General features: G+C 35.7%; 1 protein-coding gene across 12 annotated transcripts in view; it reads left to right on the top strand.

Moving 5' to 3' along the window:
* CD47 (CD47 molecule) overlaps positions 1-27,101 on the top strand; it is a 50,517-nt gene extending 23,416 nt beyond the window's left edge. For 2 of the 12 annotated variants that reach the window (XM_045036895.1, XM_045036892.1), the window contains exons 3-12: positions 199-288; positions 13,135-13,242; positions 14,869-14,961; positions 15,995-16,087; positions 16,905-16,997; positions 22,897-22,928; positions 23,243-23,287; positions 24,311-24,335; positions 24,947-24,979; positions 26,858-27,101. In XM_045036895.1, coding sequence (XP_044892830.1) covers positions 199-288; positions 13,135-13,242; positions 14,869-14,961; positions 15,995-16,087; positions 16,905-16,997; positions 22,897-22,928; positions 23,243-23,287; positions 24,311-24,335; positions 24,947-24,979; positions 26,858-26,862 — 617 coding nt within the window. In that variant the 3' untranslated portion in view covers positions 26,863-27,101. Of the gene's footprint in view, positions 1-198; positions 289-13,134; positions 13,243-14,868; positions 14,962-15,994; positions 16,088-16,904; positions 16,998-19,782; positions 19,830-22,896; positions 22,929-23,194; positions 23,288-24,310; positions 24,336-24,946; positions 24,980-26,857 lie in introns of all 12 variants that reach the window. The other 10 variants (XR_002745251.2, XR_006585030.1, XM_045036894.1 and 7 more) reach the window with 10 other exon arrangements.
* The last annotated feature ends 546 nt before the right edge of the window (positions 27,102-27,647 follow it).

The following is a 27,647-nucleotide window of genomic DNA, read 5'->3' as shown; positions in this document are numbered from 1 at the left end:
TAAATTAGCTTCTTTTTTCATAAATAAAATTTGTTGTATAAGTAAATTATTTGTGTAATTTGTAATTATTTTAAGGCCACAGCTTTAATAAATTATTTTTATTTTCTATCTTTACAGTAAAATATATTGTTGACTATTCAATGGCAGGACTTAACATGATTATAGTAAATATTAATTGCGACTTTGTTTTCTTCCCAGTTTCATGGTTTTCTCCAAATGAAAATATCCTCATTGTCATTTTCCCAATTTTGGCTGTACTACTTTCTTGGGGACAGTTTGGTATTGTGAGTAAGTATTTATTTCTATTTTTTGTTTATGTTTTAATGATGAAAAGATTATTTCTGGGAGGTAATATCAGTGAAATATTTTACCTGACTTGTATTCAAAAGTGTGATAATGTGATAAATAAGAATATACAGTCTTAATATTCTTCTTGATTCATAAGTGGCTTTTTTTTTTTTTAATTTCTTAAGAATGACTGGTGGGAATCCTAGCAATAACAATACCTTAAACTTAGGTAGAGTGTAATATTTTCAGAGTATTTACACATATTATTTTGGCAAAGAGATGGTCACAGCCCACCTTAGTGTTAGGGTAGAATATTGTACTTTTTATTTTCCCAGTTTGCACTTGTCTGTGTCCATGTGTTCATCAAAAGCCCCATTTGAACTGTGTGTTGTCATTCTTACTATGATTCTGTAAGGAAGCGGCCACAGGAAAATTGTGGTTTTGGATCGTGTTTTATTGTAATAATCACGTGACCAAACTTGTCAGGGAAAATCTTGATGCTATATCAGAATCAGCATTAACAATGTAGAATGGTCACTACTAGGTGAAAAGGTAGTATGTATTCTGGTTGATGCTTATACTCAACCATATTTCCCTACTGGTTTGGTAAAAGAAATTTACTAAATTAGTGAAGTTCTGAGGTGACAGTGTAAACTTCTAAACTTTTAACATGTGAGATGTATTCCTCATCTCCCTTTCACACAGTGAGAGGTCAGTCATTGAAGGCCAGCAAGCATTTATACGAGGCAAGGTGTGAATGATGCTGATTTCATTTATTTCATTCTATAACTTTTAAAAAAGTAAAAAAAATAATAAAATGTGGTAGTGGATTGGCTTATTGTATATTTCATGAATTTCACTTTTACTCAGAAATCTAAAGTGATCTGAAAATGGAAGAGAGATGACTGATTATATATTCTAAGGGCTCTTCTCAATGTATCACACTCTGGAAATGCTTTGTGATTTCAAAGCTGTTCTCAACTTTTGTCTAAAAGGCAAAGAAAGGGAAGAAAAGGGCTAACAGTGACAACTGTCAAGACGTTTCACAACTTTTATTTTCAAAAAAGTGTCTAGACTTCTTATGGAAATTTTCTTAGGATTTCGGTAAGTCTTTTATATCACGAAAAAGACTGATACAGCATCAAGACCTATTCAGTCTGTATTGATGTTAGGGAAAGCCTTTACCCTTATTGGCAGCCCAGGCCTTAAGCCTATGTCATATGTTTGAAGTAGAGAATAGCCTTTTTTTTTTTAAGATAATGAAATTATTTCACAACAGTGTGATTTGTTGCATTTGGTTTGATTGAAGTTTGCTGATCATAGCATTCTCATTAATGACATTACTTTTCATTGACTGAACCAGGAGTTAGCCTGTTTACTATCAGCCCTATTTTTACAAAATAAGCTTTACAATTTTTTTCTGACTTAAAAAATAATAAATACCACTTTAAGAACCCTTATACAAAATTGGAAATTATAGAGAAAAAATAAAAATCTGAAGTCCCAGAACCTAGAAATAAACTATTGGTTTATAGTGAATTTTCTTCTTCCCTTTCTGTTTTTTTCTGTGTATTTTTGTTAACCTTTCTTTAAGAAGGAAAACCATATATGGACTGATGTAACTTACATACTTACATCCTAATTTCCCCCCTTGTTTTCAGAAAATTTTTTATAGCTGCCTATGCTCTACTTTTATGGATGCAGTATAATTTACTTAGCTCTCATCTTGATGGATATTAAGGATGTTTCCAAGTTTTTTGATACTATGAAAGTAATTCTGCTAAAGATAGGTAAGACTGGAAATGGCAGAGGTATTTTAAGGCTCTTGATACATACTGCCAAAATGTTTTCTAGAAAGTTTGTATCAATTACTTACAGATGAGAATATCTGTTTCTTTAATAAGTTTATTTATTTTGAGAGAATGAGCAGGGGAGGGGCAGAGAGAGAGGGAAAGAGAGAGAATCCTAAGCACTATTACTGCGGAGCCTGACGCAGGGCTTGAACTCACATACTGTGAGATCATGACCTGAGCCAAAACCAAGAGTCAGACGCTTAACCGACTAAGCCACCCAGGTGCCCCAAGAATATCTGTTTTTTACCTCCGAATCCTGACATAATTATAATTCTAAAATCTTTGCTAGTAATTTGATGACAAAAAAAGCATCTTGTTTTAATTTTCATTTTTGTGTTAGGTTGAATGCTCTTTTTTTGTATTTATTCCACTGATCATATTTTAAAGAACATGCTAATTAAGCTAAGAAAATATTTTGATGGCAATTTTTTATTTAGGCTCTTCTTAGAACAAGTATATGTGGGGTGTGTGTGTATGTGTGGAGGAGGACCTATATATTTGATTCGCTCAGTCTGGACTCACATTTAAAGGTGTTTATGATAAGAACACCTATTTATTTGTGGAACTCTTGCTCTGTATGATAGATGCTGCGGAGCACATCTGCAGTCACATTTTCATCTCACAAGAACTCTGTGGGGGTAGGTACCATTGTTATTCCCATTTTGTAGAAAAATACGGAAGTGCAGGTAGGTTAGGCAGTTGGCCACAACCCCCCAGCTGTTCTCTGGTAGTACTGGGATTTGAACCAGTGCTATTTACCACTGCAGTATACTGCCTCCGTGTCTTGAACTTACTTTGAGAACTTGTTTTTTCCATGAAGAGTGAACCTATATGTGGGTACACATACTGAGTAGATGAAACTATTACTGACAGAGCAGAATGTAGACCTACTTTGTTTTAATTTATTCAACAAATGTCTATTGACAGGGTGCCTACTGATTGCTAGGCATGGGCTATAGGCTCGAGATGTGGAAGTGAAATGCATATTGCCCCTGGCTTTGTAGCACCCACATTTCAGTTGAGGAGACATGTAAGTGTGCATGTTCTGTGCCTTCTGTCACATTTTTGGGATAGTTATGGATCTAAGTCTACCTTTTACTTTGGTATGCTTTCTAAGAGACCTCCTATTTATGGCCTAGAGATTCCACCAAACAGGAGAGCCCCTCTGTTTTTCACTTGCCACTTGGTTATATGTTTTTTACAGTGTGGTGTCATGTAGCCCCTGAAGTATTAATAGTAACTCAGACCCATGACTTTCACTTTCTAGATTGCTAGTTCTCCTTAACTGTTTCAGATTACCATTTATAGTCTGTATTTGACCACTGGAGGTTTTTCTCAGTGGTTTTCTGGTTCTGCATGTCAGTCTTTTGGTAGCCCAAGATTAAACTTGGACTTCCCATAGGCTAAACATGTAGTAAAGAACAGGTTGTACCTTCATTTTTAGGAGAAAGAGTTACTTTCTACCAGAAATGTATCTTGAACTGTATCTCAAGATGCGAATGATTCTACTGAGGAAGAAGCCTGAGAAGACTTTTAAACTGCTGAAGCCAAGCCAGGACTTGGTGAGCCCTAGACCATGTTTTGAAGACAAAGGTTTCTCACAGGGAAATGTTCCTGAATACCTTTGCCTTTATCTTTAACTCATAAACTTTTAAGCAGAATCTTAATGCTTAGCAAGCTCAGAGGTTACTAGAATCAAACACTGAGTCTCAACCAAAGTCACAAATCCCTAGTAGTATAATATTTGAGGCACTTTGTGTTTTTTTCTAAAACTATACCAACTCAACAGTTTCCTGCTTGACAGTTTCCCTTAATGACAATTAAGGTACTGGCTTGATTTCCAGGTTTCTTCTTTCTTAGTCTTTGACAACATACCAGGTAATTTCTGTCATTTAGGTGTTTCATAAGTGGTTTCAAGTGTTACCCACCAAAATCTCTGGTTCCTATAGGGTTAAGATTCAATTCCATATCAGGAACTTACTAACATTCTGAAATTCTTTGAGTTAGGCATATACATTCTTACTTTTCCTTCCTTTGAACTTTTTACAAGAAGTCTTTCCACAAAACTGTGAGACAATAAACGTGACCAGGTAAGCTGAAACTTTGCAAAGCAATCTAAAATAAATGCAAAAACCTACTATTACTCCACGACCTTTAACATTTTTGTCAAAACATTAAAACTTTTACTGTCAGTAATAACACTAGTAGGAAAGGAAAAAAAGTAATACTTAGTAGATGGTAAATTGAAACATCAAAAACATTGAGAATTAAAGTTTCATCAAGAGTAGTTGGAACAGTGCTTGCCTCCTTTTTTTTTTTTTTTACCATTTATTTATTTATTTATTTATTTATTTTTAATTTACATCCAAGTTAGTTAGCATATAGTGCAACAATGATTTCAGGAGTAGATTCCTTAATGCCCCTTACACATTTAGCCCATCCCCCCTCCCACAACCCCTCCAGTAACCCTCTGTTTGTTCTCCATATTTAAGAGTCTCTTATGTTTTGTCCCCCTCCCTGTTTTTATAGTATTTTTGCTTCCCTTCCGTTCATCTGTTTTGTATCTTAAAGCCCTCATATGAGTGAAGTCATATGATATTTGTCTGTCTCTGACTATTTTCGCTTAGCATAGTACCCTCTAGTTTCATCCACATAGTTGCAAATGGCAGGATTTCATTCTTTTTGATTGCCGAGTAATACTCCATGGTGTGTGTGTGTGTGTGTGTGTGTGTGTGTGTGTGTGTGTGTGTGTGTATATACCACATCTTCTTTATCCATTCATCCATCCGTGGACATTTGGACTTACCTCCTTCTTATTTTTTTTTTTAATTTTTTTTTTCAACGTTTATTTATTTATTTTTGGGACAGAGAGAGACAGAGCATGAACGGGGGAGGGGCAGAGAGAGAGGGAGACACAGAATTGGAAGCAGGCTCCAGGCTCTGAGCCATCAGCCCAGAGCCCGACGCGGGGCTCGAACTCACGGACCGTGAGATCGTGACCTGGCTGAAGTAGGACGCTTAACCGACTGCGCCACCCAGGCGCCCCTTACCTCCTTCTTATTATAGAACTTTGAATACAGAGCAGGCATCTTTTTTATGCCTCAGTGAATTGTCATACTCCTTTTTAAGTTGGGATCAGCTTCCAACATTTTATCCTTTGCATTTACAGGGTTACACAATATCTCCCACAATTTCTTTCATGTGAAGTTTTTTGCCAGAGTCACCGCTCTTGGGACATCTGTGTTCCTTTTGTCACAACCTACTCACTGTCCCCATTTATGCCAATAAGTTCACTTTTACTGAGTTTCTCTGACTGTATATCTAGAGTCCCTTGAATGGCAGTATTGTTGATATTCCTTCATCCAGTTGTTTCTTCTATGATGCCATTTACATTTTATTCGAATTTCACTTCCAACATTACCACTTTATATTTCTTTACTCTTTCATCTTTGTTGCCTGTTTCCTGCTTTGATAATCCATCATAAAGTATCACACTGATTTATTACTGGGACACAACGAAGTTACACAACACCTGCTTTGCTGTCTGTGCATGAACTGAATAACAGGTGTTCAGTGAGCAGTCACCAACAGTCTTTGAAAGAAGTGACATGATTGGTCACTGATCATGATACACATCTGATATTAACAGGGTGATTTGTGTACTGAAGAGATAACAGTGAAGTTTGCACTTCATGCAAGTACTCAGTTAATTTATTGTGGTATTGCGATAACTGAAATTTCTACTGTAATTTGGGGGCATTTGTGTTATTTAAACCATGGCAACTGAAATTCATGCATATTGAAACTGAGCCAAGCAAGGACCACTGTAGTTTATTTCATATTCATGCATTCTGGGCATCTTTCCTGTCCTTTTCTTTCTAGTCCTTGCTCAAAATTACTCCACAAAGATTTTGGTTACTGCTCAGAGGTATTTGGTTATATGTTCCTGTAGAAGTCATTGTTGCGAAATTCAAGGAAAAAAATTGCCACAACAGCTTTGAGATCCTATTAAGACCTTGAATCCAATTTTTAGGACTATTTTATTGATATTGAAATTAGTTAGACCGTAAGCACACCTAAAAAAATAACGTAATGGAACAGGGGATTTCTTTGTAGATCAGAAAAATCATTCTGAAGAAGTGAGGATATATACTAATTTGCTCCAGGAAATTTCTATCCAGGAAGGTAAAATATTGGCACAATAAATACTATTACAAAGAATCATTCTGTGCCCTGGTTGATGGATACTATTAATAGGACTTTGTTATTAAGTTTCCTTTGAATTTCATTCACTAATCTTGGACTTAGAGTGCCTTCCCTTGGTCCTTTCCACATAATTATCACACTGTGTTATTAAATGTTTTTATGCCCTGGTTTTATTGTAGGAAGAACTGAACAAAACTGTAGCTTGGCAGTGTGCTCTTGTAGAAATGTAATTGTTATTCCTTCGACTTTTTACAAATTCAAGCATCCCAGCTTCCTGCATATACTCTGAAGTTATGGCACCATCCATAAGATCAGGGAACATTTGGAACCAAGGAAAGGAAGTTACTGTGTTGGACATCCTCTTCTTTAATCTTCTGTATTCAAAGTCTTTCTGTACAGTGCCTGGGCTTTTTTATTTCTGCGTCCTATAGACCAGGAATGTGATTTTTAGTCAGGATTCATTTTTACCAAATTGCTTCATCAAAGCCAGTTGGATAGTGCATGCAGTTTATTATAAAATCCTTTACTTGCCTTTTGGCAAGTAATCAGTTTATAATGGGTATTCATATTCTGTTTTCTCCAGCACCAGATTCACATAGCCTTTGTTATTTTTTTTATGAGTATGTTAAATATTTGTAAAGTAGTAATTTAATTAAATAATTAAAAATTTGGAAATTGTAATTTCACTTTCAAAGTGATTGGATGTGTTTTATCCTGCATCAAAGACAATATTGATTTGCAGCTGAACAGATACCAAAAAGATCTTACAATTACTCTCCTAAAGTTGTCAGAAAATAATGAAGTCAGACATGTCTCCCTTTATGATTTCTTCTTAATCTGGTATGCATTACATCTCGCTGGTTAGCCTTCTTATCTGACCACTAACTCACTGACCACTCAGTAGAGGAAACATCTAAATGTCATGCCTTTGAGCAGATATCACATTCATAGATTTGGGGTTTGTTGGTTGGATAGACTGAGGTCTTTGTAGATCTGTATGGGCATATTGAATCCTGTCTTTGGAATATCATGAAAACTAGGGTGACAGCTTTTATTTGATCTCCAAGTTGATCTGGTAATTTCACTATATTTTATCAACCACAGCCTGCATTTTTTTCTTGTATGTCCTTTCTGTTAGTCACAAGGAGACAAGAAAACCTAAATGGACTATGTATTCATGACATTAGCTGTTGTTTCAGGTGGTTAGGGGGACATGTCATTTTTTTATTCACATTTGAATTTGAAGATTAAATACATAAAGGGGCTTTCTTAGGCTAGAGGAGATCCACACCTTTTACTGAACTGGGAAAGAAGGCCAGGGAATAACATTCCATCAGTCGCTTCTCCCTTACCCCTAACACACACATACAGGTGCACACGCATGTGTACACACACACACACACACACACACACACTAGAATGTAAGGGCTTTGAGGCAGAAGTATTTGGGTTTTTTGTTCAATGCCAGCACTTAGAATAGTGATTATCACATGGTAAGTGCACCATTATTGTTGCACAATCTTCTACTTGTACCTTGATTTCATTGATAGGATTTCAGCTAAGAAAAGGGCTTGCTACATTGTCGGTACATAGTAAATATTTCTAAAACAAACAAATTAATCAGCCTCGCTCATTTCTGAGAAGTAGCTGGCTATATTTAATTATTTTATAGAATATGTAAAAGGGGAAATTTTTAGAATTCCTAATTTATTGTCAAAAATATAATAGTTCTCCCCCATATATTTGGTACTCCTTTGTCAGGCAGCATTAGGGTTATAAGTTTTTGTTAAAAATATAAATACTGACAACACCAAATGCTTATGAGGATGTAGAGCAGTAGGAACTCTCATACATTGCTAATGGGAATGCAAAATGGTACAGCCACCTTGGAGGACAGTTTGGCAGTTTCTTTAAAATCTGAACATGTTCTTCCCATATAATCTGGCAGTTGTGCTCCTTGATATTTATCCAAGTGGAGTTGGAAACTTACGTCCACACAGAAACTGGCACACAGATATTTATGGCAGCTTTACTGTTCTACAACAGGTGAGTGGATAAACTGGTACATTCATACATGGATATTATTCAACAATAAAAAGAAATGAGCTCTCAAGTTGCCATGAAAAGACATGGGGGATACTTAAATATTATTAAGTGAAGTCAATCTGAAAAGGCTTCATACTTTATGATACCAATTATAAGACACTCTGAAAGAGCCACAATTGTGGATATAATAAAAAGAAGAGTGATTGCCAGGGAAGGGGCTAGGGGTGGAGGAGAAATGCATAGGCCAGAGCACAGGATTTTTAGGGCAGTGAAGTTACTCTGTACTATATAATGATGGATAGGTGTCATTATACATTTCTATAAACTCAAGAACATACAACAAGAGTGAACCCCTATGGTAAACTAGGGACTTTGGATGATTAGGATGTGTCAACATAGGTTTATCCTTTGTAGAAAATACACCATTTTGATGAGTAATGTTGATAATGGGGAAGGTCACTCGTGTTTAGGGGTAGGGTATATATGGGAATTCTCTGTACCTTCCTTTCATTTTGTTGTAAACCTAAAACTATACTAAAAAAATAAAGTCTTAAAACATAAGGAGTGTTATTGTCTTACTTTATTTTTTGTATTGATTTCAGTACTTTTAGCTGAGGAGAATCTTTTAACACGTGCTGATTTTTAAAATTACATAGATTTTAAAAAACTATGCTAAACAACCAGGAAGTTTGATAAGAGCCTGCAGTTAAGGTCAGAAGAATGAAACTGGACCACTTCCTCACACCATACACAAAAATAAATTCAAAATGGATGAAAGGCCTAAGTGTGAGCCAGGAAACCATCAAAATCCTAAAGGAGAAAACAGGCAACAACATCTTTGACCTTGGCCGTAGCATCTTCTTACTAGACACATCTTTGGAGGCAAGGGAAACAGAAGCAAACATGAACTATTGAGACTTAAAGATAAAAAGCTTCTGCACAGCAAAGGAAACAATCAACAAAACTCAAAAGCACTCTGTGGAATGGGAGAAGACATTTGCAAACAGCATAGCTGATAAAGGGTTAGTATCCAAAATTTACAAAGAACTTATCCAACTGAACACCCAAAAAACAAATTATCCAATTAAGAAATGGGCAGAAGACCTCAAAAGACATTTTTCCAAAGAAGACATCCAGATGGCTAACAGACACATGAAAAGATGCTCAATATTGCTCATCACCAGGGATATACAAATCAAAACCACAATGAAATAGCACCTGACACTTGTCAGAATGGCTAAAATTAGCACAGGAAACAACAGATGTTGGCAAGGATGCAGAGAAAGCGGAACCCTCTTACACTGTTGGTGGGAATGCAAACTGGTGCAGCCACTCTGGAAAACAGTATGGAGTTTCCTCAGAAAGTTAAAGATAGAACTACCCTACAGCCCAGCAATTGCCCTATTAGGTATTTAACCAAAGGATACAAAAATACAGATTCAAAGGGACACTTGCACCCCAGTGTTTATAGAAACACTATCAACAATCGCCAAACTATGGAAAGAGCCCAAATGTCCATTGACCAATGAATGGATAAAGAAGATGTGGGATACACACAGACACACACACACACACTGGAATATTACTCAGCCATCAAAAGGAATGAAATCTTGCCATTTACAAGAATGTGGATGGAGCTAGAGTGTATTACACTAAGTGAAAGTCATCAGAGAAAGACAAATACCATATGATTTTACTTGTATGTGGGATTTAAAAAACAAAACAGCACGTGGGAAGGGAAAAAAAGAGGGAAACAAGCCATAAGAGACTCTTTACTGTAGAGAACAAACTGAGGATTGGTGGAGGGAGGTGGGCAGGGGGATGGGCTATAAATGGGCAAGGGGGCATTAAGGAGGGTACTTGTGGTGAGCATTAGGTGTTGTAAGTGAAAAATAACTAAATTCTACTTTTGAAACCAATATTACGCTATTGGCTAACGAATGGAAATAAAAATTTGAAACAAAATTGTCAGAATATTAAAAGAAAATAAAGTCTATTAGATTTGAATTACAAAAAAAGGCACATTGTATCATTTTTATCTTAATGCTAAGTGGGAAATCACTTGAATTTATTTTCTTTGATACATTTAAAGTTTTTATAGGTTTGATAAATGAGTAATTATACTTAATAAAGGGCCAGAAAAAATCACCAATAAAGGATCCTTGAGATTATTGGGTTCTCTGACATCTATATCAGATACCTGACTTTTTAGCTACAGTGAAAACTTTGACAGCTGACTTAGCAACAAGGTGCTTTCTCCATACTTGCTGTAGGACCTGCATAGGCACCATCGTGAGCAAGAAAATGAGTCAAAAGAATTTGTTTTTATAGGTTCACTAAAGGTATATAGAGATGAACTCCTTCATTGCCTGTGGTTGCATAAGTAGACTCCACTGATATTTTTGATAGAAATGGCTACTTAATTTAAGGAAGAAGATAGTATCCTTGAAAATAAGTAGTAGTTGAACTAATTAACAGGAACAACAGCTATCTGGAACATGTAGTGCATTTATATGCAAAGGTTTGAAAAGTGGTGGTTTATTTTTGTGACTATTTTTGGCATTATTTTTCTCCTAAAGCTCTTCTGAGTCTGAAAAGGTGGAATTTTATATGAGGTTCACACTCTTATTTTTGTTAAGAATGATATGTCTGCCTCTTTGCATGAATTTGTACTGTACTCCGAGGTGAATTCTTGCTACGTGATCTTAGTCACTCTTTTATGTGTTGAATTAAACCAGAGTCTCATAAATGTTTGATTGATTGTGAGGTACGTTTGAAACACAACTTCTATTTTATAACCCTTTTGCAGAACTTTCAGGCTCTATTTAGATAACAGTATGCATGGGATTAAATCAGAAATCTGACATATGTCTAGAGAAAGTTTTCTTTTTTTAAACCATATTTGTGCCTTTTGTGACCTATACATGGAATTTCATCCTAAACAGTGTTTGAGCCTAGAAAATAGGGAAGATGTGAACACTGGTGCCCTGTAATAAGTCAGGAACATGATTGAATCATAGTCACGTAAGTTTCAAGGCTGGATGAGTCAAATGAAATCTTGGGTAACTTGCCATATTGATTCTCTTTTCTGATGAACGTGGATTTGATTACTCAGCTTCAGGACTGGTTATTGCTTAGCCTTCCATATCCCCCTGAAGAGAATAAAGTTGAGGTTACAATCTAAAGTATGATTACAACCTAAAATAGGTAGGGAGTTAAAAAATCAGGTGCCTGCATTGTATCTTAACATCTTAACCATAGATTATAATGGAATCCTAGGTTATAATACCTTATACATAGATTTTGTTATGGTCATTTAAGGGTTTATTTGTTGTTTTTAAAATTATATTTAATTATAAATAAAGATATTTATAATTAATAATGTATAAATATATACTTATAGTTTGTCATTTTAGTTGAAGCAGATTAAATGCTAAATATAACATTTAAAAAATCTTCACCTCAGTTCAGTCACCCATTGATTAATGGCATGGAAAATATTGTGTGTATGAAACACAGCAGAATTTCTGTCATACACTCTGCTACTCAGCCTCCTTTTAGGTTACTTTAACAACTTTCTTGGTGAAAAATTAATATTAGCCAAAACAGAACCCAAAAGGTGAATGTATAGCAAAAGAAATACAGTTAACTCTTGAACAACATGGGTTTGAACTCTGTGGGTCCACTTATATGTGGATTTTTTATGGTCCAATGCTATATACATATATATATATATATTCCCATCCTTATGATTTTCTTAATATTTCCTTTTCTGTAGCTTACTTTCTTATAATTCAGGACATGATACACCTAACATACAAAATATGTATTAAACGCCTGTTTATGTTATTAGTGAGGCTTCTAGTCAACAATAGGCTATTAGTGGTGAAGTTTTGGGGGAGTCAAAAATTTTATACTTGGATTTTGGACTGCAGATGGTGAGGGAGGTCAGTGCTCCCAACACCTGTGTTGTTTCAGGGGGCAACTCTAATATTTTTAGGCTTATCCATTATATTCTTTCAAGGAAGGTATTAGATACTTGACAATAGAGCTAGCACCAAAAACAGGAACACATATGATGAGTGCTATTGAGTATTCGTAGTTTATTTTTATACAATTATTTTAATTGAACAATGTAAACACATTTTACCCTCAGGATACCAAAAGGGTCTGATGTGTCTAGTGTTTATTCTACTTTTTCAAAACAATGTAGAATTCCAAATGCTTTCCTAATTTTATATTTTACTAAGTAGCCAGTTATTTCTCATCAGTGTATGTATATCAGTTGTAAACCTGAGGCAGTTTTGTTCCTCGGGGGACATTTGACAATGTCTGGAGACATTTCTGATTGACACAACTGGGGGGCCATTCATGGCATAGAGTGTGTAGAAGCCAGGGATACTAAACATTGTATAATACACGGAACAGAGTTATCTGGCCCAAAATGTTAATAATGCCTTAATTTAGAAAGCCTGATGTATATACCTTCATTCTTTAAATATAGGGGAATAAAGCATCACCTTTAAATTTAGTACCCATATTTATACTGCCATGACAATAATTTAGATAATGACTTATGAAAAAGATTTGAGGTAGCTTCACATGATAGGAGGGAGTTGTTCCTCAAAGATTATTCAGTTACAGTAAGTTACAGTTTATCTCTGCATTTCATATGTTACAGAAATGGCTTTACTTTTTGTGATTGGGTTCATGTAATTCTTTGTGTTTTTTTTTTTTTAAGCACTTAAATATAAATCCAGTCTCATGAAGGAGAAAACCATTCTTTTATTTGTTGGTGGACTAGTGCTCACTATAGCTGTCATTGTTGGAGCCATTCTTTTTGTCCCAGGTAAGATACACAGTTATATGAGTGAGGCAGGATTGATGGAAATGAGGACCCGGGGGCAGTGGGGCGGGGGGGGGGGGGCGCTCATAGGGCTGTTGTAACACATTACCACAAAGGGTGTGTGTTAAAAGTGTAGAAATTTTCTCACAGTTCTGGAGGCCATAAAGCTGAACTAAAGATGTCCTCAACACCATAATCCCTCCTGAGGCTCTTGGGGAGAAACCATTCTTTGCCTCTTCTAACTTCTGATGTTTGCTGGCACTCTGTAGCTCCTTGGCTTATGGCACCATAATTTCCATTGCTGCCGCAGTAGTGTCTTTGTCAAATCTCTCTCTGCCTGTCTTACAGAGACACTTGTCATTACATTTAGGGCCCACCTGGATAATCCAGGATAAACTCCTCCTTTCAAGATCCTTAGCTGAATCATCCTTTGCTATATAATGTAATATTCTTTTGCCATAGAAGTTAATATTCACAGGCTCCAGGGATTTGGAGGTGGATGTATCTTTAGGGCCATCATTCACCCCACTGCAGAGGCAGACTTCATTTGCCAAGACCTGGAAGTGGGGATGGGTGTAGGAAACAATTCTATCTGAAACCACTTGTTTTTGGAAGATGGGAGTGGAAGGGGGAAGAAAGGGAGTGCAGCACATGGAAAGATGGCAGATATGAGCTGGGACCCACAGTGCAGACTGGAGAGATCTGTCATTGCTTTGGAGCTAGATACAGTACAGTGTACTGTTTAGGAACATAAATTTGGCAGCTCTGTTTGCCTCTGGAGTTAGGACACCGGGAGGACGAGAAGAGTTGAGAAGGTAACTTGAAAGAACAACTGTATTGACTTTGGGACAGATTGAACACAGCAAGTAAAGGGAATAGTAAGAGGGACTCCCAAGTTTCTCACTGGAATTCTGTGGGTAGTTGAGGCAAAGCCAAGTCAAGGTTTCCACATGTTGAGACTTAGATGTTGACATTTAGTAGATGTTTTAAGTTTGGTCTTTTTTTTTAATTTTTTTTTTCAACGTTTATTTATTTTTGGGACAGAGAGAGACAGAGCATGAACGGGGGAGGGGCAGAGAGAGAGGGAGACACAGAATCGGAAACAGGCTCCAGGCTCTGAGCCATCAGCCCAGGCCCGATGTGGGTCTCGAACTCCCGGACCGCGAGATTGTGACCTGGCTGAAGTCGGACGCTTAACCGACTGCGCCACCCAGGCGCCCCTTAAGTTTGGTCTTAATAAAAAAATAGTTGTGGGGTGCCTGGGTGGCTTAGTCGGTTGAGCGTCTGACTTCAGCTCAGGTCATGATCTCACGTTTTGTGAGTTCAAGCCCCACATTGGGCTCTGTGCTGACAGCTCAGAGCCTGGAGCCTGCTTTGGATTCTGTGTCTCTCTCTCTGCCCCTCCCCTGCTCACGCTCTGTCTCTATCTCAAAAATAAATAAAACATTAAAAAATAAAATTAAAAAATAGTTGTTTTGTGTGAAGTTTTGGGAGAAATATATTTTTGAACCTTTTGCAGTTTGTAAGAGTAGTATTGAGATTAATACACTTAGTAACTTTGAGTACTTTAACTTCCTGTAAAGTAGGAAGTACACAGGGTAATATTTTTAATGTTATTTTTATTAACAGGTGAATATTCAACAAAGAATTCTTGTGGACTTGGTTTAATTGTGGTTCCTACAGTGATTTTAATATTACTTCAGTACTGTGTGTTTATGATAGGTAAGTATATGTTACAGCATGATTTTGTCTACCTTTTTCTTTTTGAAAACATTTTTGGTTAAAATATTTCTTGTATGATTTTCTTTTTTTCTTTTTTTCACAACTTAATAAAAGTCGGCTTATGTTCTTAGTAACACTTTCCCTGTGTGGATTAATTTTAAGGTTAGCTTAGGTTTTCAGGGCATTCTATTATTTAATAAAAAGTAATTTTCATATATATTTGATGCTAGCCAGTGGATTTTTAAAATTATGTTATATAATTTCTTAATGATTATCTTCATATTTTTATTTCAGTTTTTTCAAGTTATAAGTAGACATTAAACATGCCCTTTCTCTTCTTTTGCCAAGCCTGTCTTAAAAAATAGTTCTACAAATTAGGGTTATCAATTATAAATAGAAATATATCTTTTTTAGTTATTGGCAAATCTCAACATTGTAGTTTTAAAAGATGATGCAAGTATCCAAATTGTAATTGGTATAATCTTCACTGCATTTTTGGAGTCAATCGCTAACGTATTTTTGTTATTATTACAGTCTGTTTTTTCCTATTTGCACATTTAACTCGGTCTTTGAGCTTATCTCTGGCTTGGTGTACATTGGAAAGTTATTAATTTGTTATAAAATCACGGATCTAGGCACACGAGACAGAGGTTATGATGTTTACAGCAGCATGTTTTGCATAATGGTTCTCTTTGCTAGAGTAATTTTATGTGCATGTGGTGAAGTCACGCATAATAGCCATTCATACTGTAAAATGCACAAATGTGGTAAAAGCAGCATTGTTCTAAGGTTTGGGGTAAAAAGCACCAGTCCAGCTCAGCTCACTGTGAAAATAAAAGACTGCTGAACGTGTGACTCTGGAACAGACTACTTGTGTGAAAAGGCAAAGTTTAAATCGTTGGGAAAGAATCAAGCATCTCATAAGGAAATCCAGAGTCAGTCTATGGTCACTGGATATTATTTTTGATTGCACAAAATACAAGTCGGTATGATTGCTTCTTAAATGCTCTCAACCCACTTTTTCTTTCTTCAGGTGTTTGGATGTCTTCCTTCACCATCGCCATATTGATCCTTCAGGTACTGGGCTATGTGCTCTCTGTGGTTGGACTAAGCCTCTGTGTCTCAGGTAAGGGTTACGTTCTTCTCTCATCCCAGTTTTTCTTACTACAGATTTCTCTTGGACAGAGCTCTTCTTCCTCCTCTCCTTCTTCTTTATCCATTCATCCATTCCCCTATTGAAGGACATCCTGCTGCTTTCAGTTTTTGATGATTAAGAATAAAGCTACTATAAACATCCATGTGCGTGTTTTTGTGTGGACATAAGTTTTCAACTCCATTTAAGTAAATACCAAGGAGTGTGATTGCTGGGTTGTTATGTTAAGAACATATTTAGCTTGTAACGAATTGCCAACCTATCTTACAAAGTGGCTGTGCCATTTTGCATTCCCACCAGCAATGAATGAGAGTTCCTGTTGCTCCACATCCTTGCCAGCATTTGGTGTTGTGGGCTTTGTGAGCTTTCTTTTTTTAACTCTCATTTTTTCCCCACTGAGAATAGTGCTTTCCATATTGCCATGAGAATATTGGCTGTATATGGCTTGTGGGCTGATTATTCTAGCAGCCAAACTGCTGTGCCTATATTTGTGGGAGAATTTTTTAAATAACCAGCCTCTAATTGGTTGGAACTTAAGGCTTTACACACTATTTTCTATTAGTCTTGATGTGATAAGGCACATGTTATGCAAACAAAATCTTTTGTCTTTTAATAATTTGGAGGCATTTCACTGAGTTAATAATGATGAATATATGTAGGTAGTTTTTGTTTCTTAATAATTAGAAAAAGAATTACTCTCCTTAAAACTTGATTTATTGTTGTTTGTTCTTTTAAAAAGATAACTTATTTCATGTAGATTTTTAATGTAAAATCTCACTTGTTTTTACAGAGTGCACCCCAGTGAACGGCCCTCTTCTGATTTCAGGTTTGGGTATTATAGCTCTAGCAGAATTACTTGGATTAGTTTATATGAAACTTGTTGGTAAGTCAATCTTATTTTTTGTTAGCCTGTGCCGAGAATTTCAGTTATATAATTGAAATATAACGAATGTAATGCTTTGATTGGCTCTTATGGTTTGACTACAGAAATTTATCAGTTTTCCCAAAAACAAGAATATATCATGAATGCAGCTGTATTTCTTAAATAATAAAATTGTAATGATTTGGGGGTAATGAAAGAGGGTAGAAGTAATATGAATTAATGAAAATTTTAGATTATAAACTATTTTTTAAAAAATGGCTTTATGTTTTAGAATGTATAAACTATACTAGCTAAAAGAGAATGTTGAGGATTCGTTTTATTTTTTTTTATTTTTTATTTTTATTTTTTTTTAACGTTTACCCACTTTTTTAGAGACAAGAGACAGAGTGTGAGCAGGACAGGGGCAGAGGGAGGGGGAGACACAGAATCTGAAACAGGCTCCAGGCTCTAAGCTGTCAGCACAGAGCCTGAAGTGGGGCAAAGATTCATTTTAATAGAAAAAGATTTTTAATTGTCCCATTGTTTCTATGAGAGACCTAGTTGTTACTTGCTCTTCTTGCAGATTGTTTATAGACCTTGGCTCCCCTAAGTAGACAGGTTGAAATTCAAAATCGGTCACTTTTGTTAAAAGAACAGTGTCTTTTGACTTTACTTGACTTTAAAATATTTTTACTTAAGAGACTCTTAAATATAGGGAACAAACTGAAGGTTGCTGGAGGGAAGGGGAATAGGGGAGATGAGCTAAATGGGTGATGGGTACCAAGAAGGGCACTGTTGGGATGAGCACTGGGTGTTATATGTAAGTGATGAATCATTAAATTCTATGCCTGAAACCATTAACACACTATATGTCAACTAACTTGGATTTCAATAAAATTAAAAATACAATACAATAAAATAAAACCTCCCAAAACAACAACAGCAACGAAACGAATATAATAAAAACATGGAGCTTTAAAATTTAGGCTTTTGCTACCTTTTAATTAATTAATTAATTAATTAATTTTTAAAATCCAGTATAATTAACATACAGTGTTATGTTAGTTTCAGGTACACAATATTAATGACTCCATAGTTCTATACATTATTCAGTGCTCATGATGAGGAGTGTGCTTTTTACTTCCCTTTGCCTATTTCCCCCATCCTCCACCCACCTCCCCTCTGGTAACCACCAGTTCTGTATAATTAAGAATCTTATTTTTGTTGTCTCTTTTTTCCTTTGTTTTTGTTTCTTAAATTCCACATATCAGTGAAATCATATGGTGTTTGTCTTTCTCTCACTGACTTATTTCACTTAGCATTATACACTCTGGATCCTTCCATGTTGTTTTTACTACCTTTAAAATAAATGGTTAGTAAGTTGGAATTAGCTAATTTTTTTGAATTTCATATTTAATCTGCCAATTTTCAAATAACAGATGTCTATATAAATTCTTATTTTTTATACATAGAGGCAGATGCTTTTAGGTAGTATGTTGTCTGATTTAAGCTAAAAATGTTCCCTACAATTGGTTTACATTAGTATCCCTTTAAAAAAGTTGTTTTTTTTATTTAAGCAGTAAACCTGACTCTTAAAACATTGTCAAAATAATCAAAAGTTGCCAAATAATAGAGTAAAAAAAAATCAGTGTTCTGCTTTAGGTGAACTTTACTGTGTTTCAAAAATTATATGAACCTTGAATTGTTAGTCAAATAATTTTCCATATGGCTTACATAATATTGTCAAAGAAACTTTACCTTTGTTTCTTAACCTCAGCTTTTGCTGACTGATCATTGAGTTCAGTTTTGTTACATATTCTTTTGTCCCTATCTAGTTAATGCTTGTTAGATAAACAAAATACTTAACTAAAATCTCCCTATCTTTGGTTTATGTGTTCTCATAAATCAGAGTTGTTTCCTCAATGAAATTTTCTTAGTTCATGACTCACAGGTCCATAAAATACAATGAAGACCTCTCAGCCCAATGGTAGTAGCTATCATGAGCATCACATTATGAATGTTGATGCATATTCTATTTTTGTTGAGTATTCCAGTCCCCATTTGTGTGGTTCTTGAAGTTGATACTGCTAGTTACATTGCTCTGTGTGAATGTTTGAGAATACAATGTTCTCCTCAATATTCCTACAACATGATGTAGTATTAGGTGTCTTTGATGGCTCTTTGTTCTGTTTATTCCTCATTGTCTGGATCATCCTCCCTTTTTTTAAATGTTTGCTTATTAGTTTTGAGAGAGAGCACGCACGCGCGTGGGGGAGGGACAAAGAGAGAGTGGGACACAGAATCTGAAGCAGGCTTTAGGCTCTGAGCTGTCAGCACAGAGCTGGACATGGGGCTTGAACTCAAGGACTGTGAGATCATGACCTCATCTGAAGTCAGACACTTAACTGACTGAGCCACCAGGCACCCCTGGATCATCCTCCCTTTTATTGCCTTGCTCCCCATCCTTCCATGTCTAACAAAGAATGATGTTCAGTAGAATTGCCAACAGGTCTGGAATGCCGACTCAGGTGGAAATAGGCATTGTCTAGCTACCACCTCCTGGGTCCTGTCTCTCCCTTCTCCATAGCTTATCTCCCAAAGAAGCTTGGGAAACCAGTGTAGTAACACACATACTGTTCTCATGTGAAAAATCGAAGTGAAAGTAAAATCCTAAAAGAGTTCCCCCAATTTTTTCTTTATCATAGTTTAGCATATAAATATTTATATGTTAAGAATTTAGTCCAATTTTATTGACATTTTGAGAATATTCTAAATTAACTTTCCAAATCAACTTGTCTAATGCCAGAATTCAGAGGCACACCTTCGGTCAGTTGAAGGGCAAGAAGAGAAAAGGTACAGGAAAGTTGCTCTTTAGATAATGTGGTAGAATAGGAAAATTAGTGTGTTTTTCTTATATAATCTGAGTGTGTAAATATCAGTATATGTAACATTAAGGTTGCAAATTTTAGCATTTTTATCAGGAGGCAAGTAATTGTGTTTCCAAAATAAATTTTACTCATTGTGCTCTGTTTTGGAAAAGCTTAATGAATGTGTCTTGACTTAAATGCAATAAAATTCTCAGATTTTGTTGTTGTTAAAATCCAAGCTATCTTTTTTAAGAGTAAGTTAATGGCCCTATGAGAATTTTAACTTTGTTATTTTTATTATTTCCAAGTTTAAATTTGTAGCCTTAATTGTTACTTTAGAAGTAAGATTTTAACTTTCACTTTTTATGGTCTTTTTAAACTGTTGGATTTTTTTTTTTTATTACTGGAAGTATTTAAGTTTTACAAAATGAAATTGGGGTTGGAAATAAGAATAATGTGAATCACATAGAAAATTAAATACTGCTAACTAAACTCACTAGAATTAGGCTTGTTGATTATATGGGGCATTTATATCCATTATTTATAAGAGTCCATACTTGTTCATTTTGTTTTCCTTTTTTTTTTTTAAGCCATTACCAGTTCAGTATAAAGACATATAATTATGTTTTGTTATAAATCAACCTACTAGTAATCAAAAACCAGATTTATCACAACATATCACTTGTTTTAGAATGACATGGAGTGAATATATGTAAGTGATATTTTATAGTTCACTGTTAGGATGTTAGGAAGAGGTAGGTCTGCTATCAGTAGGAAAAATATTTCTGAAAATTCAAAACGTAGAAATATATTTGTGTCATGTCATCAGATGTTTCAGGGAGAGAAGAACAAATCAGGAAGAAACCTTGCAAGGGGGCTCATATGGAATCCTTAGCTTGTGGCTTAAAAATAAATAAATATATGTATTTAAACTACATACATATGTGACTACATACACACACACACATATACACATATGTATGTATGTGTGTAGTGCCTTAGGCATGGTAAGAACAGATAAACCACAGCCATTTTGTCACCTCGGTCATATGTGTGTGGGAGAGAATTAAGTGAAAACTCAAATTAGCTTTTGCACTTCTGGGTTTTATACTACTACTAGGGAGAGCACAGCTGACTGGTATCCCAGCTCTTATTTTCCAGAATGGTCTAGCCAAAATGTGATGTTCCCTGGACCTGAGAATTGGAACTCAGAAACTATTCTTTACACATTATTAGGATAGAAAAGGAGTTACTTGGAAGTTCTTAATGTTAATCCTGATAAATAAATTTATGATTTCAAAAATACAGCTCTAAAATCTTACCTCTGATCCTTCACGCTACCAGTCAGAAATTTGCACAGCTGTTCAGTTTTCTTTTCTTGGATAGAACATAGAGTCATGGTTTAGTTGAAGTGATTTGTATATATATGTAACTACTGTGATGATCCCTAATGAAGTTCTATAATTCTGCTTGGCTTCTTTTGAGAGGCTGCTAAATGTGATTCACCCATATTCCCAACCCATTTCACTCCATACTACTTTAGAAAGTGGTTTCCTTGTTTGGCTGCAAGGACCACACCGCTGCCCCCATGCCTCCTGTAAGGGAGATTTACTTTAAAGCCACACGTGACACTAGCAGAGATGGGGATCTCTTGAGAACTGAGATATAACCAGACCTCACAGGGGCTGAGACAGTAAGCCATTTAGGAATTAGAAAGTTCTGATACATCTCTACAAACTGAATCATCGTGTTGCCCTCTGAGTAACAAGAGTTAGTCAGTGCCCATCTGCAGATTATACTGTGAGTTCCTTTCTGGTTCTTTCCCTAAGAGCTCATCCTCTCCTTTATGGCCTCATCTTATATTTTGTTCTTGTCTTCTCCTTGGTAGTTTCTCTTATGTTTGTCTCTAATCTTTGAGCTTCTCTCCCAGCTTGCTTTCTGTCTCCTTGTCACCTTCCTTTCCATCACCAACTTTCTGGTCTACTTTCTCTTTCTCCTCTTCAGGTCCCAGTGGGAGAGAAAAACTTTTCAGCTAGTTAGTCACCATGGTCTCTGTTTGAGAGAGCCTGTTGGCTTCTGGCTGGTTTCTACACTGGCTGTCCTTGCGTGGGGTCTCACTCCCATTGCCCATCAGCTTTGGAAGCTTGGTAGGGGTGAATGTGGAGGAGGAATGGTAGTAAGTAAAGAGCACAGAACACTAGAGCGGTTCTGGGGCCCTGCATCGGTAGCTCACAAGCAAATTCAGCCTTCCATCCAACCCACAGGATAATGTAATTGACTATCCCATAGCATTACCCTCCCACCAGCCTGTTCACAGGATGTTGCTGGTTCATGCTTTCATACATATAGGACTCTGATTTAGGACTGGCTTCCGCTGCGCTGGGTCCTTCTCACTTGGCTTTTGTGACGAAGTTCTCTTTCTCCCTATGCAACTGAAGTAAATGTTTTTCCCCTCTCTCTTTCTCCATGCCCTGTATTCCTTCATTAACCAGTCCACTCAGAAACAGTGCAAAGGGTAACTTGGAAAACTGAGAAAGAGTACATGGAGAAGAGGTTGATTGTGGCTAAAACTAACTGCTGGGAGAATTCATTGAACTCTGAGGGCTCTGAATATTTTTTTTCAGTTTGTTAGCTATTTGGAGCATTGAAAACTGGAAAGATGGAAGCAGAAAAGAAGACTGGGTCACAAGGAATGAGAACAGTGAGCTAATAAGGGCAGGCAGTGGAGTAGAGGTGAAGATTGGTCATTGCCACCTTCTGTCCACATTCTGGCTGGGTTGAGTGGGGAGGGGTATAGAGTCCACAGTGGAGATGAATAGATGATAGACAGCATTTTTCACCAAGAAGTTTAACAAATGGCTGATTTAGGAGAAGTATAGCCTGTACAAATGAGAGAATGTATTGGTTTATTATTTGATGTAGGTGGGTAATTTGATCATTATATTCTATCAATGCATAAAATCATTTGAAATTAACCATTAATAGTCATTGAGATTAAACATTATATTGCCTTAACGTATTAACTTTATTTTCTCAATTTTTAATTATATCAGCTTCCAATCAGAAGACTATACAACCTCCTAGGGTAAGTTAAACTTTCTTAAATGAATTTGGAATGATCAGTTGATGGTTTTGACTGAGAAATGATAATTGAGATAGATACTAAAGCCTTTTGCTCTCTGTTCAGTGTATACCATCAGATTAAGAGAACACAAGTAATTTCATGACTTTTGCATGAGTAGATCCAACTTACTTTAAAATATATCTGGTCATTTTAGTTGCAGTAGGACAGAATCAGTGATTCCTTAACATTGTGCTAATAATTTCTCAAGTGACTTCTCACTTTCTCAGAACTGGAAAGTTTCTGTGTAAGAATAATGGTTATTATCTCTGCTGAAGGAAGCTGATTCCAGTATATTGCCTCACCTATTGGCTCCATTTGATGTAGGTATACAAAATGTTACTTCAGGCTTTTAAAATGAGAGCGAGAGATTTGTATGAAATTGATTTCATTAAAAATAATAATCTATGCAATAAATGTACATATTGCTGAAATATATCTGTTCTGAATTATGATTCATTTCCCTCCTTCCCTCATTTTAGAAGCATTTTTCTTCCTCCAAACTGTACTATAGTTTTTACTCTATCTTGGATACCTTAAAAGCTATCTAAGAAAATTCCAAGAAAAGGAACAAATTAGGAAATAAACCAGATAAATGAGCAGGTGAAAAAACCCGTGTAGAGAATTATCATGTGACAGGCCCAAGAACTATTTTATGGAAAGAAGACCTGGAGAGGACTATACTGTACTCACCTTCCTAGAAGGAATAATAGTAGCTCTATCTGAAATGCCAAAATTGAGACTCTTGTCTGTGGCAGGAAGTGGAGATTACATATACTCCTGAGTCTGACAAGCTTCCACAGACATGCCTGATAGGCAAGGAGGGCCTGAGGGTGCATCTTTCCACGGGTGTTTATTCTGAAAAGATTGGGGCTGTAGCTACATTGGTCACCAACAGCCAGCAGTGTTTAAAGTGCCTCTGTTAGAGATAATTCAATCATTGGACCCTTAAATCTTAACACATTTTCTTTCCTTGTTACTGAGTTCAACTTGCATGATTTGAAAATGATTGTGTATTTGTCTCCCCCCTTGTTTAACTGTATTATCTATTGTGTTGCTATTTATGTTTGCACTTTTTTTGAGAAGTTTGAATTTCTTGTACTGAAAGAGGCAGAGTGGGTGGGAAATTCTGCATAGAAAAATATTAAAAGACTAATAGTTATTATTAAACTATCAGGTAAACTTGGCAATCTTTGTTTCCTTAACTTTTATTGCCTTACTTTGTTTTTAGCCTATAGGATTCACTCTTTACTATAGAGTTTAAATGTTAGCATATATAAATTTTAGTATAAAAGGACATGAAATAAATTCTATTTTTACGTAAATATATTTTAAATATTTTCCAGAAAGCTGTAGAGGAACCCCTTAATGGTATGTGGTTATTACAAACTTGTATATTCTTCTTGATCCATTACCAGATGATAATTTGAACTGGCCCCAAAGCAGTTAGAATGCTCCATCTATGCCTGGGGAAAAAAATCCCATTTTTTTCTTGCCTGACCTCTCTTTTCTTGATTATTATAATTAATATAATAATTAAAATAATAATTAAGAGTATTACTATTGCAATGTTCTTACCTCTGAGAAAAACGCACTCCTCAGTATCTCTCCAGTCCTTGCTTGCATTGGCCAAGCAATACTTAGGCAAGAAGACCATTGCCTTATATTAGCCGATAGAAAAGAATCTCAATTAATTTCAGTTTCTGATTTACAAATTCAGATACAGACTGTCATCATGTAGTGAGACCCAAACATCTCACTTTCTTTCTCCCTAAACCTAGATCTATGTTCCCAACTGACTTTGTTTCCTTTGAGAGTCTGGATATGAGCCACAGACATGCTTTTGTAATAAAATAATAGACTTAAAATTAATTTGTCTTCATAGCTGTGGAATAGTTAGCATGATATTACTGCATATTTATTTAGAAATGATTTCTAATTGTTGAACCTTACTAACTGCTTGGCTTGTTACTAATTCTTAGCATTTAAAGAATCAAAAGGAATGATGAATGATGGTAAGTGTAAAATGCACCTGCAATTATAGATTGATTAAAATAGGAACATTGAAAAGAAATAAAAGGGCTTCTTTAAAGTATGCTTTCTTTGTATATAAAAGGGACACTGTCAAATCATAAAGGTCTACATTTTTTGATTTATAAAACTTAAAGCTACTCTTAAAAGTTGCAAAACCAGTGATATAAAAGCTGTAGGGTGTCACTAATCAGACTTTCCAGTCTTACTGCTTGTAGCAAAGAGAAATTACTGCTTTTTTAAAAACATTTTTCAGCTACAATGTCTGGTGCCTGTAACTTTTAAAAATGATTTTTAGAAGACACATAGATAATCTGGCACAAATCTTTATCATCTTGACAGGGTTTCTTTTGTGCTTGTGTTGGTGATGTGTTGCATTTAATTCATGGGGACTTAATATCTCTGCTTTTCCAACTAGGGACTCAGTTGTAACCATTTGAAAAAGGATTTAAAAAGAAATGTTTAGTCACTCAGCTTTTGCTTCTTGTTTTGGAACTCTGGGCTAATCACTTCTATTTTGTATTGAATATTTCAAAGACATTTGCTAGTTTTTAAAGATAAGTAAGTCGGACATATTGAGTGCTATGAGTATTCATTTTGATTTTGCTTGAAGATGCTGTGATACTTCAATTCTGTTAATATTTTAATAACTATGTTTTTATCTTATCAAACATTTCTTCATACCTTTGATATTTAGTCATTCCTTGATTATGTAAATAGTGTGCTATTTTACTGCTTTAACCTCCTCACCTCTGTGGCAAAGTGCAGCATTTAACACAAGAGGCTATATTCCCATGAGTGCAATTAATTTTTGCATAAGATTAAAAACACACCAATTGTGTACTGGTGGACAAAGTTTAAAACAATGGTTAGGCTGTGTTCAACAAGGAATCACAGAACGATTCCACTTTTGTAGGTTTGTGTTGTAGCCACAGCCTTTACTACAAAAATGTTTGTTTTAGTTACCAACCACCACCTTCCTAATAAAAAAAAAAAAATTTGCAGTTGGTAGGAATAAACTAAGTGACATTCAAAAAAAGAACTGGTACCTGGAATTGTGGCATGGTTCGTCCATGTTTACATTCTCTTGTTTTGTTTTGTTTTTATTTCTTTGCTGTTTTTTCTTCTGCCATGTGATTCTTCTGTAGTTGTATAAAGAAATGAAACTCCTTTTCTTTGTTTTCAGAAAACTAGTATAAGAACCTCAAGTGCATTTTCCTTTATTAATTTCATGTGACTTTTTTTGGAACCACCATGTCAGTAGATACAGCAGTTTTTGTGTGTTCATAGCATACAAAGTCTATGATGATCTTTGAAATTCCCTTATTTAGCTGTTCAGAATTTGTTCTTGTTTTTTTCTTTTTTTTAACCTTTTTTTAAATCTTTCTGGTGGGCTCCAGGCCCTCACAGTGTGTCTGCCTTGTCAGTTTCAGACTGTCTTTCTAAGGACCACAATCCCGTTTTCTCTTTCACTTGCACCTACTCGCATGTTTATTTCACTTACATCAAATGAATGATGTAGGCCTAAAGTGAATGTGATAGAATATTATTCTGTGGTCAATATCTTTTGCATTGAAAAACCAACATCTCTTGGCTTCTCAGCCAACCCAGCCAACTGAGATTATCAGACTTTGTTGATTTTTATTTTCATTTGGCATTGGCCTTTTACTTACTACAACTAAAAAGGCTAATGATTTACCCGGTTTACATCCGTGACCTTTGTAAATCTAAGATTAAACACTTTTCCTTTATTTTTAGATGCTGTATATCTGAAACTTTTAATTTTTAAAAATTCATCAACTTGTTAATGCATAGAAAATGGACAGGAATAATGATTATATGTTCATTTTTCAATTTTCCAGAGTAACTGAAGTGAAGTGATGGACTCTGATTTGGAAAGTAGTAAGACATGAAAGGAATACAATTGTGTTTAAGCACCATGGCCTTGATTCACTGTTCAGGAGAAGAAAACAAGAAAAATTACTGGTTCTCATCTGTGGGAGAAAGTAAATCTTTGACCCTTAAATGATTGTTACAGTTAAGTTTTTATTCAAAGCATTTGTAATTTAGTTAATAAAAGAATTATTATCTGTGTTGTGTGCCCAATTGAGATCCAGTTTTTTGTTGTTATTTTTATTCAGTAAAGGGCAAGGGTAGAGTGGCTAATTTCCAAGAATGATGCCTTTCAGATCTTAGGGCCTCTTGACTGTAGTTTACCAGTTTGAATTGGTTCGAGGTTGAGAATCACGGGACGCTAACCTGTTGGTTTCCCAGAGAGATCTGTGAAGAACAGTGGCTTCCACAGAACCTTAGCAGACTCGGGTTCACAGCCACTTCGGCAGTTATGGCTGGTGTTAGCCGAGTAAGGTTTCTGGAACTTCTGGGTCAAAGGAATAGCAAATTTAAGTACAGATAGGAGTTTGGTTGGGAACATCTTGAATGCCGCCTACATCTCCGGCAGGAGACCATGGTCTTCATTCTTGGGGGTTGCCATTCACACATTCTTCCTTCAGCATACCGTGTGATGAATCCTTTTCAGAGTTAGGGTAATTTTATTGATGAATGTGTTTATCTCTTATTCACACAACCCTTTAAACCCTGTCTTGTCCTCCTGTTATTTGCTTCTGCTGTACAAGATGTAGCACCTTTTCT

Source organism: Felis catus, chromosome C2 (genome assembly GCF_018350175.1).
Source record: "Felis catus isolate Fca126 chromosome C2, F.catus_Fca126_mat1.0, whole genome shotgun sequence".
NCBI lineage: Eukaryota > Metazoa > Chordata > Mammalia > Carnivora > Felidae > Felis > Felis catus.
This window is presented reverse-complemented; position numbering and strand designations above follow the sequence as displayed.